Genomic DNA, 14,710 nt, shown 5'->3' with positions numbered 1-14,710 from the left:
AAGGTGCTAACTTGCCTTGGTAGAGAAATTCCTCACTGGGAGTTCCTTGTGCCAGTAAAATTAAAGGTCAAGTCCCTATCCACATTTTAAGAAGGAGGAAACGGGCACATGGAAGCTGAATGAATTAGACAACTTTACTGCAAGTCAGTAAGAGAATTCAATCTTCAGTCAGTTGTGTGGGTCACTGAGCTACATTTTTCAAGGCTTTCTTGCTTCAGAAATCTGATGTATATATTTTAGTAATGTGAATGTTTCTTTTTTCTAAAACAAAAAAAACTTCTGCAATAACTAGTGAAAATTAAGGGACTGCCTTTTAGTAAAGGAGCTGCAAGCAGAAGAATTTTTAAAAAAGATTTTCAAATATGCTTATGAATATGGAAATTGTGTTTTTAACAATACTGAATTTAAATTTTGAAAATTGAGAAACTTAGAAATAACAAATAAAATAATGGTGACAAATGAGATTAAAAGATACTGATGTCAATTTATCTTTCAGTTATTTATATGTCCAAAGTTAAGCTTTTTAAACTTTTATTTCAATCCACTGCACTTTAAGATACTCATTTCCAAATTTGCAAGTTCATTATTTTTTCTCGGAAAAATTTTGCTCTTCAATACAAGACCAGGGACAATTTAAGTATTGTTTGTTGTTGTTTTTTTTCCAAAAATCAGTGTTATCTCAACTTCTATACCCACACAATTATTTATGTCTGTGAATTGGGAGTTAGTGACTATTATCAGAAAACTGCAAAAACATTTTGGTTTACTACTTGAGTAGATCTAGAATTTTATCAAGTTCAGTAGTTCATCCAATTATACAGACTACATGTCTCATTAAATTGATTACTCATGGGTTTATTCTGGACAAAACAATTCATCTCATGGTAGCCAACTTTCTGGTGATGAGTTTCTCTAGACTTAGGTAGTCTCGGACTAAAAGAATAGTCACAAAACACATTGTCTTTCATTAACTGATAGAAAATTTTAGGGGCAGCTAGGTGGCACAGTGGATAAAGCACCAGCCCTGGATTCAGGAGGACCTGAGTTCAAATCCAGCCTCAGACACTTGACACTTGCTAGCTGTGTGACCCTGGGCAAGTCACTTAACCCCCAGTGCCTTACCAAAAAAAAAAAAAAAGAAAGAAAGAAATTTTTTTAAAAAAATCTAGCAAAGATAAATTAACCTTAATGGTAACATCCTTTCAAAGAATTAAAGGTCTTGAGGGAAACTGCAGATATTGACTGACTCCTTTCTTTTGGTAGAACCCTGAAACCATCCTAAGGAAGTATTTTAAAATTATTCTTAAATAGTCTAAGACGGAAAATTCTAATTACCAAGATAGCTTCGCAAATTCTGAAAGGATCATTCTAAGATTTTGTCCAAGAAAAACTGACAAATTTGGTAAGTTCAATATTACCAATAAATTCTTCACTAATTTAATGTCTTACCTGTATGGCAACCATTCGTAGACTTGGAGTGCTTTTAATGACATCAGTATTTTTTATCTCTGCTTCCACTTTACTATTATCAAAGTCACAATGATCGTTATTTGTAATGTATGCATCTTTGGCAGTATTATCTTTATAAATGTCTGACTTTACAGTTGTTTTCTGAGTGTCCTGATGGATCTCTTTTTCACAAGCAGGTTCATCAGAGGAACCTACTTTTTCAAGCACTGGTCCTTCTGTATTCATATCAGCCTCATGACTGGCATGGGCATTGTCAGTATCTGTGATAGGAGGTGTAGTTGACTCCAGAGGTATTTTTCTTTTTGTTTGATAATCAGAAGATGTATCAGATACAGTGGTGTATACATTAATACATTGAGATGACTGTGGCAAGACATTTGCAACACATACTGCTGTGTTACTGTTGTCAAATCCTTGATTAGAAATAACTGTATTAAAAGGAATATATGACATGTATCCTGCAGTTACATACTTTGCAGCTCGATTTGCTTTTTTATTTTTACATGCTGCTATGAAAGAACTAAAAGATACTGGTTTAAATTCCTTAGCCGTTGGATTTAACTGTTTAAGCTGGCAAGCATTTTTCTGAAAGCATGGAGAAAACATTAAGTCTTTCTCATCCAAACTAGTACTTTCTTCCACTGTAGTTCCAGTGGTCTTATTTTTCTTAATCGGAATAGCATCTTTCATTAATCCAATATAATTGTCTATCATAACAAAATTAAGAGAATCCAAGAGGAAAGATTTTAAACCTCCTGCCTCTTCCACAATCTTCCTAGCTTCTTCAGGAAAATGTTCATATTCTCCAACCAATAACTTGTCATCAATTTCCAAAGGGCCATGTTCTTCCAGGATCTGAGAAAAATAGCTTTAAAAATATTTTAAAATTATTATACAAAATATTTCCATTTATAAGCTTTACTTAAATGTCTGAAAGAAAAAGTACTTCTTCAACCATTCCCATAATCATAAAAAAAACTTATCTCCTGTGGAATATCTTCTAGATCACTTTTTCATGAGACATGAGAACAAAGTGAAAATATTATACAAATAATACAAATGGAATCCTGTTTCATCCAGTTTTAGGCTTTAGAAAACAAACTTCTCAATAACCCTCTGATTAATTGAAAGGTTAATTGAAAATTAAACTATCATACATAATCAACTATCCTCAAAATATAAAATGGTACTAATAAAAGAAGAAAAAGTTATTCAAGTAAAGGTAAGAAAACAGTTACAAATTTCATTTTATTGACTCAATCACAGGGATATAGAATCCCTAGTTACCTAAGAAGATACGTAGTACCTTGTTCACAGTCTCTCACGCTACTTCAACTCTTGCCCTTATACACAGGGTGGGCCAAAAGTCATGAAGGGGCTTCAATATTTAATAACTCCTTTATTTTGTTTTTTAAATCTCTAACACTATAGCATCATATACAGTATATGCAGGAAATATACATAATACAAATATATAGAGAGAAAATAGAGAAAAAAATTTTCAAAAAGTTATTAAAACATCAGACCCCTTTGTGACTTTTGGCCCACCCTGGACAAGGACAATCCAATGTACATTCTGATGTTCCCTTAAATACTCATATTATCCAGGTCTTTAGTCTACTCAGATGTATAGCCGACTCCACTTCAGCTACACACCAAGATGGTTATACCCCTGATCTTACCCAGAAGTGTTCTATGATCAAGAGCTCTGAAATTCCTTTAGCTGATTATAAGCTATCATTCCATCTTTGTCTTTGCTGTGGCCTCCAATCCCTCTGCCCTGAAATACTTTTCTAAGTCATCATCCCTGCTTCAGCTTCACTTCCTTCTGTTTTCAGTCTCTACCCTTTAGTTGACTCGTTCAACTATACCATGCTTGGCTTTTTGAATTCCAGGCTCCCTTGTGCCTGGAGTGATAACCTAACTCATGCACTGCTGAGCAGGGTTTGAGGACATCATGACACAACAATGCTTATGGGTCACTACAAATTCATGTTATATAATCTTAACTGGGCCCTTACTGTATAATGCAATCCTTCTATTCCTGTTGAATTGATTATTGGTTCTATTCCCCCAGCACCGACTGTTCTGCGTGTCTGGAATGTATTCCTTCCTCATCTCCAACTCTCAAAATTCCTCATTTCCTTCGAGACTCACCTTAAATGCCATCTTCTCTATGAGGCCTTCCCTGATCCCCCTCAGCTGCTAATGTTTTACCCAAAAAGCCTGTTGTCTTCCCTGGTTAGAGTGCAAGCTCCTTTACAGCAGGGACAGTTTTCACTTCTGCAGTTTTTCCCCCAGTTCCTATCACTGGGCCTGTCACAAAGTGTGCATTTGAGAAACTTCAGCTTAATGACAGATTCCATTAATGGAAAAATCATTCATTCATTCTGGATGGGATTATTTACAAAGTATGAAATAATTTAGAAGCACTAGAGCCAAATGGTTCTCAGCTCTGACCAATCAAACCTGTCTCCTTTCCTGTGTCTGGTCTTCTTCTAACCCGTTTCAGACTTGGATGGACCCTCTTTCCCTTTTTGTTTGCCTCAAGCTCCATGGGGCTCTCTTTCTCACGTCTTACTTTCAGTCTAGAAGAATGACATATCTATAAGAAAGGATGTCATTCAGAAGTGTTTCTTTAGGGAAAAATTCAGCAGACAGTACTTTTTAAGCACATTTATATAACACTTAAAGGTTAGTAAAGAGCTTAATACATATTCTCATTAGAGACTTACTACTAGCTTGTGATGCAGGTATTATTATCCTCATTTTATAAAAGAGGAAATTTAGGCTCAGAGAAGTCAGATGACTTACTGTAGCTAGTATCTGAAAAAAAAATCTGAAGCCAGGTCTTCTTTACTTTAGAACCAGCACACTGGTCCTAATTTGGAGGAACAAACTAGGGAAGATCAAGAAAATGTTTTTTGTTTTGGTTTGGTTTTTTGTGGAGCAATGAGGGTTAAGTGACTTGCCCAGGGTCACACAGCTAGTAAGTGTCAAGTATCTGAGGTCACGTTTGAACACAGCTCCTCCTGAATCCAGGGCTGGTGCTTTATACACTGTGCCACCTAGCTACCCCCAAGAAAATGTTTTTAAGCAGTTAGGAAGCCACTGTTATGCAGCTAATACTGTGGATTTTTTACAAGACAATGTACTAATTACAAATGAACTACATTCAAAGCATTTATAATTGTATAACACGAAGTCTAGCTCTCTTTTCTTCTATCCTTCCTTCTTCTGAAGTGTCTGTGTGAACTTAAAAGAAAACATGCAAGTATAAAGGCCTTAGGAATACTATCATGTTGGGTGTTTTGGTTAAAAAATGCCAAATAGAGCTTAGCTTCTGTCTCAAGCCTCTCCCTCTAATTCATCTTTCAGAAACAGCTACCAAACTAACAAAAAAAAAATTAAACAAAAAAACCTCCATAGATATGACCATGTTACTCTCCAAGTCAAGAATATTTGGTGGATCCCTTTTGGCTCTAGAATAACTAAAAGCTCCCTTGCTTGGTTTTTAAATACTTTCATAATTTGGTTCCAACTTACCTTTCCAGGCATACTGCACATTACTCTCCTTTTTGTTATCTTATGTTCCAGTCAATGTAAATGACAGTCTCCCATCACTGGGTCAGGATATCCTCTATGCCTGGAAAGTACTCCTCCTTCCTTATTTCTATCCTCTCGCTCATCCTATCCAAGTTTTCTTCAAAACTCTGCTCAAGTATCATAGCCTACCAGAAGACTACTTTGATCTCTTCAGTTCCTAGTGCCCTATCTCCAGAAATTATTCAATTGCTACTCTGTGTGTATATAAATTTAATTTTCCGTGTACATATTGTTTTTCTCCATTGAATGTTGTCTCTTTGAAATTAGAGAATGTTCACCACAGTGCCTAACATATAGTAAGCACCTAATACTTGTTGAACGTTCAGTTACAAATAAAACCTTACATGGCTTGCCAAATTATTTTTTTAAGATGTCCATTAAGGCAAATCTCAGATGCAGAACTATTATACTACAGGAGAAGAGCTAATAGAAACTATAATAAAGGATTAATTCTTTTTAATTTTGGTCAAGTTTGTGCATTTCCTGATTTTTTTAATGAACTAAACTATCACTAAGGCAAAGTGAAAGTGGATATTATCTTTCCTTTTCCAAAAGAACTGAAATCTTTACAGAATCTCAGAGTGTTAGCACTAGGTCTGGAATCTTAGAGATCATACAGTCCTTATTTTATGGATAAGGAAACAGGCCCAGAAAAGAGAACACACTATGTTAGATGCCAGGGGTCCCTGTGCTTACTAGAATGATATAACATGTTAATAGACATAGACATACATTATATATATATATATGTATTTAGCATGCAATTTTGGGGGGAGCTAAAACAACTGAGAGAACCTAGCCAAGATAATCTTCCTGATGAAAGTGCACTTGAGCTTAACCTTAGATTGAAGAGCTCCAGGAAGCAGAGGTAAGTGAGGAGGGAGGACAGCCTGTGCAGAGGCTCAAAGCTGGGAGGTGGAATGTCATATATAGAATTGTTTGGGGGAACCGTTACAGCACAAAAAGTAAGCTAATAGACAATAAATCTTAAAAGGCACGTTGTAGAGGCAGTTGGGCTTTTAAGGCAGCCAATGAAGTTTCCAGAGCAGGAGACTGATATGGTCATATTTGTGATTTGGGCCTATCACTGTGGCACTAGTGGGAGGGAGACCAATTTGGAAGTATTTGCAACAGTCCAGGCTGAGAGTAATTAGAAGAGAGGAGAGAGATACCATAAAGTTTGAGAACAATGAACCTTGGCTGGAGAGTGTGTGTAGAAGGAGGAGGATGGAGGATTAGTAGACATGGAAGTAAGGGTGGTAATCATAGGAACAGGCTGAGAGAAGGTAGGCTAGATTCTCATCTTTAGAGCTTTTCTGGATAAAAAGTTTACATTTCTGGATTATGTACTCTTTCTGCTTGTATCTCTGCTTTAGTAAATACTAAAGAAAATAAAATTTCTTTAGGACTGACCGATAATAACTAAAATGTTTCTTCCTCCTGCAGTATTTGAAAGATACAAGCTCTGACTCTTCTGAACAACCCTTCAAGAATCCAGGATCATCTTCACATCATGAATAGACAGGCAAATCCTCTCCCTGATATGAATTTTCCTTGATCCCATAAAGCACAAATGAACCAGAACATAAGAACTGGAAAGACCTAGATCACTAAAAATTCTCTAATAAGTAGTCATTCATGCCCTCTGCTTGAAGAAGTGGATGAGATTCTACTACCTTCTACGGCAGCCCTGATTTAAAAAAAAAAAATTTGTAACAAAATCTACTTCTCTTCAAAATCCATCTACTGTTCCTGGTTCAACTGTCTGGGGCCAACCAGAACAATCCTAATCCAGCTTCCACATGACTGTCCTTCAAATACCTGAAAACTTTTACTTTCTCCATAAGTATTTTCTTTTCCAGGATAATCAAACCTAAGTCCTCTCACATCCTCTGACCATCTTGGTAGCCTCCTTCTGGAATAATTCAAATTGCTTATGACATTCTTGAAATGTGGCTCCCACACCTGAATTAGATATGTTTTGACTAGTGCACAGTACGGCAGGACAATCATCTCCCTCGTTTTGGTCACTGTGCAGCCCAGAAAAACTTTAGAATGCTTTTAGCTGCCAAGTTAGTGAACACTTTTCTTTTTTTTTCTTTCAACTTAATAATATTTTATTTTTTTTTCAGTTACATGTAAAGATAATTTTCAACATTCATTTTTATAAGATTTTAAGTTCCAAAATTTTCCCTCCCTCCCTTGCCTCCCCCCTCTCCAAGACAGCACATGTACCATCACATTAAACATATTTCCACATTAGTCCTGTTGTGAAAGAAGAATCAGAACAAAAGGGAAAAACCTCAAAAAAGAAAAACACCACCACAAAAAGTAAAAATAGTATGCTTCAATCTTTATTCAGATCCCACAGTTCTTTTTCTGGATATGGAGAACATTTTCCATCATGAGTCCTTTGGAATTGTCTTGGATCACTGTATTGCTGAGAAGTGCTAAGTCTATCACAGCTGAGCACACAATGTTGACGTTACTGTGTACAATGTAGTGAACTCTTTTCTAAGAAAAAGGTATCCTATAACTTAACATGTCTATCCACCAGAATTATGTGATATGGTTAAAGGATTATATACAGCACCACTTTATTCACATGCATACCTGATTTCAGCATATCGTAAATGATATTGGTTTATTGACCCTACTGGTACATTTCTCAGGTTTCATACTTGGAAATGACTATTAGTAAATTCAACTGATAATACTAACAAACAATAAGAGAAAATCTTTAACACTTTACAATACCTAGATAAAGGAATAGAATATATTTTGCATTCATGATCATTGTATGAAAATGATTCAGTTGGTAAACACCCAAATTTGAAAATGCCATTAAAGTAGAAGACCAATGGAACTGCTGGGAGTCTACAATTTTAGAACAATTAAAGTACTTACTCATATAATGGTTCACATTTTGGATCTAGGTTACTATCCAACAACTTCTGATAATTACAATTATTTGAACTATTTTTTTCATATAGAGCTTCAAATTCTTCTACTTCATCTCGAAGATAATCAGGTACTACAAATGGGTCATAAGAATTCGAATGAAGTCTGTAGAGAAAATGGCAGATTTTGTGAATATTTTGTTAATATCAAATTGTTTAATGACTCTGCAGTATGCAAAACTCTTAGAAGGACAAATCTCACAAAATTCAGTCTTATGAGGAGAAAACCCCCCAAAACAAAACAAAAAACCTTGCCACAAAAAGAAGTCAATACAAAAACTCAGGTTACTTTTTTCACAATTTGATATAAATACATTCCTAGTCTCATTAAAATTAATCTCTAAAATCTTAGGTCTGACACTCTGGAAGAAGGCTATAATTTTTTTAGTTTTCCAGGATATGTTTTAAAAATTGGCTTTTAAGTGTTCTGCTTTTATTTTAAAGTTATATAGTATAACAGAGGAACAAATAATGAAAGTTAAAATTTTTTAAAGTGTAATTATTATTAGCCTGTTAATGAGATCAATTTGGGACATAAATCTATATTAAAGGGATAAAATTAAAAATATAAATATAAAAAACTCAAGTATCCATTTAATGCCATAAAATCTTAAGACCTAAGCAAATAGCATAAAACTGTATAAGCAAGTTTTATCTATGAATTTATTATCAATGTATACATTATCCAATATCTAATAATCAACTATTATCCTTAAGGTTAAATTCTGAATTATTAATATTTTTCGTGAATGTGATTTTTAGGATATAATAAGAGAGGCACAATGTCGAACACTGTTGAAATAATATCACTGTAGTTTGCTTTGGTCAGACCACAGATGGACATGTTCAGTTCTGGGTACATTTTACGAAGGACAATGAGAAACTGAAGAATATTTAGAAAAGGGCAACCCAAAGTGTGAAAGGCCCCAATATCATGTCATATAATGATGACTTAGCCATGTGCTGCTTTTGTGGCTTTGGGCAAGTGACTATGTCTTTGGGTCTTGGTTCCCTCATCTACAAAATGAGGGGTTGGAATGGATGACTTGTCTAAGATCCCCCCTAGCTCTAAATCCATGAAATGTATACTAATGAGGCTCTTTGTTATTTAGAAACATCATCTCTTCTTGAAAATTCATGTGTTCATAACAACTAACATGTCAAAATTACTAATATATGTTAGATTAAACTAAGTTCCTATATGGAGCAATTAGTAAAAACAAAAATGGAACATATACTATTAGTTATCAGTTCTGCTCTAATAGTTTGGGGGGATTTTTCTATAAGATATCATCAGCAATGCTTTAATTTATTATCCTTCTAAAAAAAGTGCTCTGTTAGGTAGGGTTCCTAAAACCAGAAGTATTATATCAACCAGAATCTGTATGAATTCAAATACAAGACAAATCAAAGGGTCAGAGATAGGAACAGAAGGAATCTTGAAGATAATCTAATCTAAATTCCTCATTTTACAGATGAGGAAATTGAGTCTGGTTCAGTGAATTGTCAAAATCACAGAGTTAAGAAGTATAGTAAATTCAAAACCAATTAATCTGAATTCAGATCCAGTACTCTTTCCATTGTACCATTATCATCAACTTTGATAGAAAGGCTAATGAGTCATAGATTTTAGATTTAATAATGAAATGGAAAGCAGATTTGTATGACAGAGAGCCAGCCTTAGAGCCAGGAAGATCTAGGTTTCATTGCTGACAAGTATAGGCTATGACCTACCCTGAGTAAGTCACTTAACCCATTAGTGCCAAAGGCAAGTTTTAAAAACTGTAAGCTATATAAGAGTTGCTTACCATTATTATTAGTAAGAATTTCCTCAGGAAAGCCCCTTTTACCACTGAAAATACAGGTCTGAACCAAAAAGTAATATTACTTATAGAAGTCATGCCCTTTTAACTGAAAACAAATAAGATTTGAAAATGAAAAATATACTCACGAACTACTTTCATCTGTACCAGTTTTATCCTCATTTTGTGTTACTCCACCACCTCCAGAGAGAATGAGAAGAGGCTATATTGGGAAGAAGGGAGGTGGGTAAAAAATAAAAATGAAAAGGGGAGAGAAAAGGGGAAAGAAATGGCAATGGTTTCTTACTAAAAAGTAATATAAAAAAACTGATTTTAAAAAAAGAATCATTAGTAAAATAAAGGATATACATATTCAAGTATATAAACTGATTACCTGAATTAGACCCAATCTCAGTTCAAACTGTTTTAATTAATCATAAGGAACATAAATCCCAAAGATAAAAGAACACTCTTATCTGACCTCATCCTAATATACTCATACAACAGGGAGTGGAGGTGGGAATAAGCATTTATATGCTGCCTCTTATATGCCTGGCACCATACTAAATGCTTTTACAAATATTACATCATTTAATCCTTACAACAACCCCGATAGATGTCATTAGTATACCCATTTTACAGTTGAGGAAACTGAGGAAAACACGGATTAAGTGACTTGCCTAGGGACACACAGCCAATAAGTGTCTGAAGTCATATTTGAACTCAAGCCTTCCTGACTCTAGGCCTGGTGCTCCATACACTATGCCACCAGCTGCCTCTGTAGGGATCACAGTTCCTATAAAGAATGTTTGCTGATTGGTTGATTGAATGTAGAGATGAAACGAAGAGAAAATAAAAGGATGGGCAGTAGTAGAATAGTCATGTTGATTGCTTAAATAAATCAGTATGCCTCAAGGGCCTAAATTTAAGGATATTTTGAAAACCTTGATAATTTCAGTCCTGCTTTTGTTTTCATCACTTCACTCTACACCTACACTACCATCCTTCTAGTAACCCAGATTCACAACCATGACATTATTCTTGACTTGTCCAATTCCCTCATCTACATATCCAATCTGTTGCCAAATCTTGTCATTTCTATTTGCACAACCTCACTCTCATCTGGACTCTTTTTTCTATTCACATAGCCACCACCCTAGTTCAGGCAATCATCACCCCTCAGGCTACTGAGGCAGCCCCCTTATTGATCTTTCTTTGCTTTAATTCTCTTTCTCTAATCCATTTCCACAGATGCCAAAGATTTTCTTAAAACACAGATCCAATCATCTCGCTCTCACTTAGTATAGTGCAAAGCACAGAACAGGTGCTTAATAAAGGTTGACTGATTGATTAAAAACCCTACTGGTTTCCTATTAACTCTAGGATCAAATATTATTCATCTTTATCTCATTATTTTAAAATCTTTATTTTTAAGTTTTAAAATGTATGCAATTATCAGTACAGCAGTACATGCATATAAGTAAGTATACTGAGGCTGTGTGGAACTTTTTTTTTTTTTTTACTGTCAAGGGTGCTAAATGAAAGTTAACAGATCATTGCTTTAGACATCTCTCCCTAGGGTCTTAGATATAATGGCTTCAGGGGCAGCTAGGTGGCGCAGTGGATAGATCACCAGCCCTGGATTCAGGAGGGCCTGAGTTCAAATCCGGCCTCAGACACTTAACACTTACTAGCTGTGTGACCCTGGGCAAGTCACTTAATCCCAATTGCCCCGCCAAAAAAAAAAAAAAAAGATATAATGGCTTCTCTATGTCTATGAAGGGGTAGCTACTGACATAGTGGACCTGGAGTTAAGAAGACCCATCTTCCTGAGTTGAAATCCAGCCTCAGACACTTTTTTTTTTTTTAGTGAGGCAATTGGGGTTAAGTGACTTGCCCAGGGTCACACAGCTAAGTAAGTGTTAAGTGTATGAGGCCGGATTTGAACTCAGGTCCTCCTGACTCCAGGGCCGGTGCTCTATCCACTGTGCCACCTAGCCGCCCCTAGACACTTTCAAGCTATAGAACTCTGGGCAAGTCACTTAAGCCTGTATGCCTCATCTGTATTTCCTCATCTGTAAAATGGGCTGGAGAAGGAAGTGGCAAACCACTCCAGTATCTTTTGCCAAGAAAACCCCAAATGGGGTCATGAAGAGTCAGACATGACTGAAAAAAAAAACAAACAAAAACCAAAAAACAAACCACAATGTCTATGTAATTTTATTCTTGAATGCTTTGCATTTTTCCTGGATGACATCCCCTGTGCAATTAGGCCTTGGGATCTAACCAATTCTTTCTCTGAATTCTTTGAAATCTGCTCTGCTCTCTTCTATGACAAATTAAAAAATGAAATGATCACTTCTTCCTAGGATTCCCATTATTTCTACCCAAGTTACCATTTTATCTTTTCACAGTTGAGTATCAACTCCAGAGATCTGACGGGTTAAATCTATAGTATAAGTTAAGAAATTATTAGATATTTGCTTTTGGTAGAGCTCCAGGAGATGTTCTAATAACTGATGACTCCTAATGATGCTAATGAAAATCATGCCTCTCTGCTAGGCTTGTGATTTATTTCCCAAACTTCTCATCTATGGGCTTTGGTTGTTGTTTAAGCCATTCATATTTTTAAAAATTTATTTATTCTGAACTTTACAAACATTTGTATAAACATTTCTATATACAAAATAGAACAGAAAAAAAGGATTATACATGAAGCTGCATTTCTTAGTCATGTACAGCTTGTTAATTTTTTTTGCATACATGATGAAATCAAAGCTATCTTGCTTGTCTGTGGTTTATTCTGGCCTTCCTTCTATTCTCTTGTGGGGACCAATTTTTAATTGGGGAGTGTTAGCTAAGCGGCTTGCCGCAATATTGGGGCAAGGAAGGAGACCGGCAGCCTCCCTCAAAACAGAATAGGATTTATTTTAACAAGAATGAACTTAAAAACACACACACACACACACACACACACACACACACACACACACACACACACACACAAACAGGATCAGTAGGATCAAGGGAAAGAAAATAAAATGGGGAAAGGGAAATTATACAACCTCAAAAGATACCACCGCCCAGGAATCAGCTGAGAATATGCAGCAGAACTCCTGTCCTTCCAGTGCCCTGCTAGAATGCTCAATTCTCCTCCCCCAATCCCAGAAAAACCCCACACAGCCCCAACCAATGGGATTGCCACTCTGACAGTCACACGACTGCCCTCACTAGGCTTCCAATCATTATAATTTTGCCAGGCCCAAGTAAGCATCAGCTAGTGGTGATGATGTGAGGTGCCAGTGCCATGGCAACGGCTACAACCAGTGGGTGGAGCACCATGCGGTTTGCAGAGCCCCAGGCCAGTGCGCTCTGAGGCATAAAAACCTCAAATAACAATTAATTCTTTAGATTCTGGTTTTTTTTTTAAAAGAAGTCTCAATGACTCTCTTTTTCTTTTTGTAACCTTATTCCTAAACAAACTCTTTCCTACCTTCAACCTCCCACTAGAAAAAAAAGAAAAAAGAAATACAAAGCCTATATAATAAATAAAGTTTAAAAATCCATAATGGCTATGCCTGAAAATGTATTTTTTATTCTCGATTTTAAATCCATCATGTCTCTGTCAGTTGCTCTGGAATTGTGGTTTGCCATTGCATTGATCAGAGTTCTCAAGACACTGAAAGCTATTCTTTATAACTAATGTTATTGTATAAATTGTTCTGGTTCTGCTCACATCAGTCTGTATCAGTTCAGATAGATGTTCCCATAATTCTCTAAAACTATCCATTTTGTTATTTTATGGCATAACAATATTCTAGTAAATTCACATACCATAATTTGTTTAGTCATTCCCAAATTTATGGGCACACTCGATTTTAAATTCTTTGTTACTAAAAAAGAATAGCTATAAATATAAATATTTTTGTTCATATTGACACTTGTCATCTTTCTTTGATCTCCTGGGAGAATAGCCCCAGTAGGGGTATAGACAGCTCAGAGGATATGTACAGTTTAGTGACTTTTAAACATGGTTTCAGAACTATGGGCAAAGTATTATTGATTGTAAGCCTATTTCTTTTGTTCTTTGGAATATTCCAAACAAACGTTCCAATCCTATATGATGGTGGCTGCTAAAAATCTAGTGTGATCCTAACTGTAGCTCCTCAGTTTTTTATTTCTTTCTTCTAGGCTATTTGCAGCATTTCTCCCCCTTAGCTTAGCTGTGAATTGGTCCAGTCATTCAGGAAAGCAATATTTTTAAAAATTAAATTTGATTTTTTTCAATCACTGAACATTCACTTCTCCCTCTTCTGTACCAACCTTCCCATTCCAATTAAAAAAGAAAACTGTTGTTACAGATACATACCATTGAGTAAAACAAATTCCCACATTGGCAATGTCCCCCATATACCCTCCAAGTTTCGATCTATGCTCTGAGTTTACCATTTTTCTGTCACGAGGTAGGGTAATATGTTTCATCATGAATCCTCCAGAATCTTAGTTAGTTACTATCTCAAATGGCATTCCTAAGTCTTTTAATCTGTTTTTATAAGATTGTTATTACTGAATCAATTATCCTCCTGGTTTTATTTACTTCACTTTACAACATTTCATGCAAGTTTTCCTAGGTTTGTTTGTTTTTAAAAAGCATATACATTTATATACCACAAATTGGTTAACCATTCTCCAATTGATCGACACACCCCACCCCCAAAACCAGGTTCCAATTCTTTGCCCATTACAAAAAAGAGAAGTTGCCATATATGTATGTATGTATGAATTTAAATATATGGATCTTTTTCCTCTTTAATCTTTACTGAGTATACGTATGGAAAGCAATGTAGAACTATGCCCAGAAAGTTATTAAAC

The 14,710-nt window shown here is 35.5% G+C and overlaps 1 protein-coding gene across 5 annotated transcripts in view; it reads right to left on the bottom strand.

The window, feature by feature from the left end:
- TTC3 (tetratricopeptide repeat domain 3) overlaps nucleotides 1-14,710 on the bottom strand; it is a 186,470-nt gene that overhangs the window by 52,652 nt on the left and 119,108 nt on the right. For all 5 annotated transcript variants that reach the window (XM_043994921.1, XM_043994916.1, XM_043994917.1 and 2 more), the window contains 3 exons: nucleotides 9,988-10,061; nucleotides 7,984-8,142; nucleotides 1,450-2,338 (listed from right to left, as the gene is read on the bottom strand). In XM_043994921.1, the coding sequence (XP_043850856.1) occupies nucleotides 1,450-2,338; nucleotides 7,984-8,142; nucleotides 9,988-10,061 (1,122 nt within the window). The remainder of the gene's footprint in view (nucleotides 1-1,449; nucleotides 2,339-7,983; nucleotides 8,143-9,987; nucleotides 10,062-14,710) is intronic.

Source organism: Dromiciops gliroides, chromosome 3, assembly GCF_019393635.1.
Source record: "Dromiciops gliroides isolate mDroGli1 chromosome 3, mDroGli1.pri, whole genome shotgun sequence".
NCBI lineage: Eukaryota > Metazoa > Chordata > Mammalia > Microbiotheria > Microbiotheriidae > Dromiciops > Dromiciops gliroides.
This window is presented reverse-complemented; position numbering and strand designations above follow the sequence as displayed.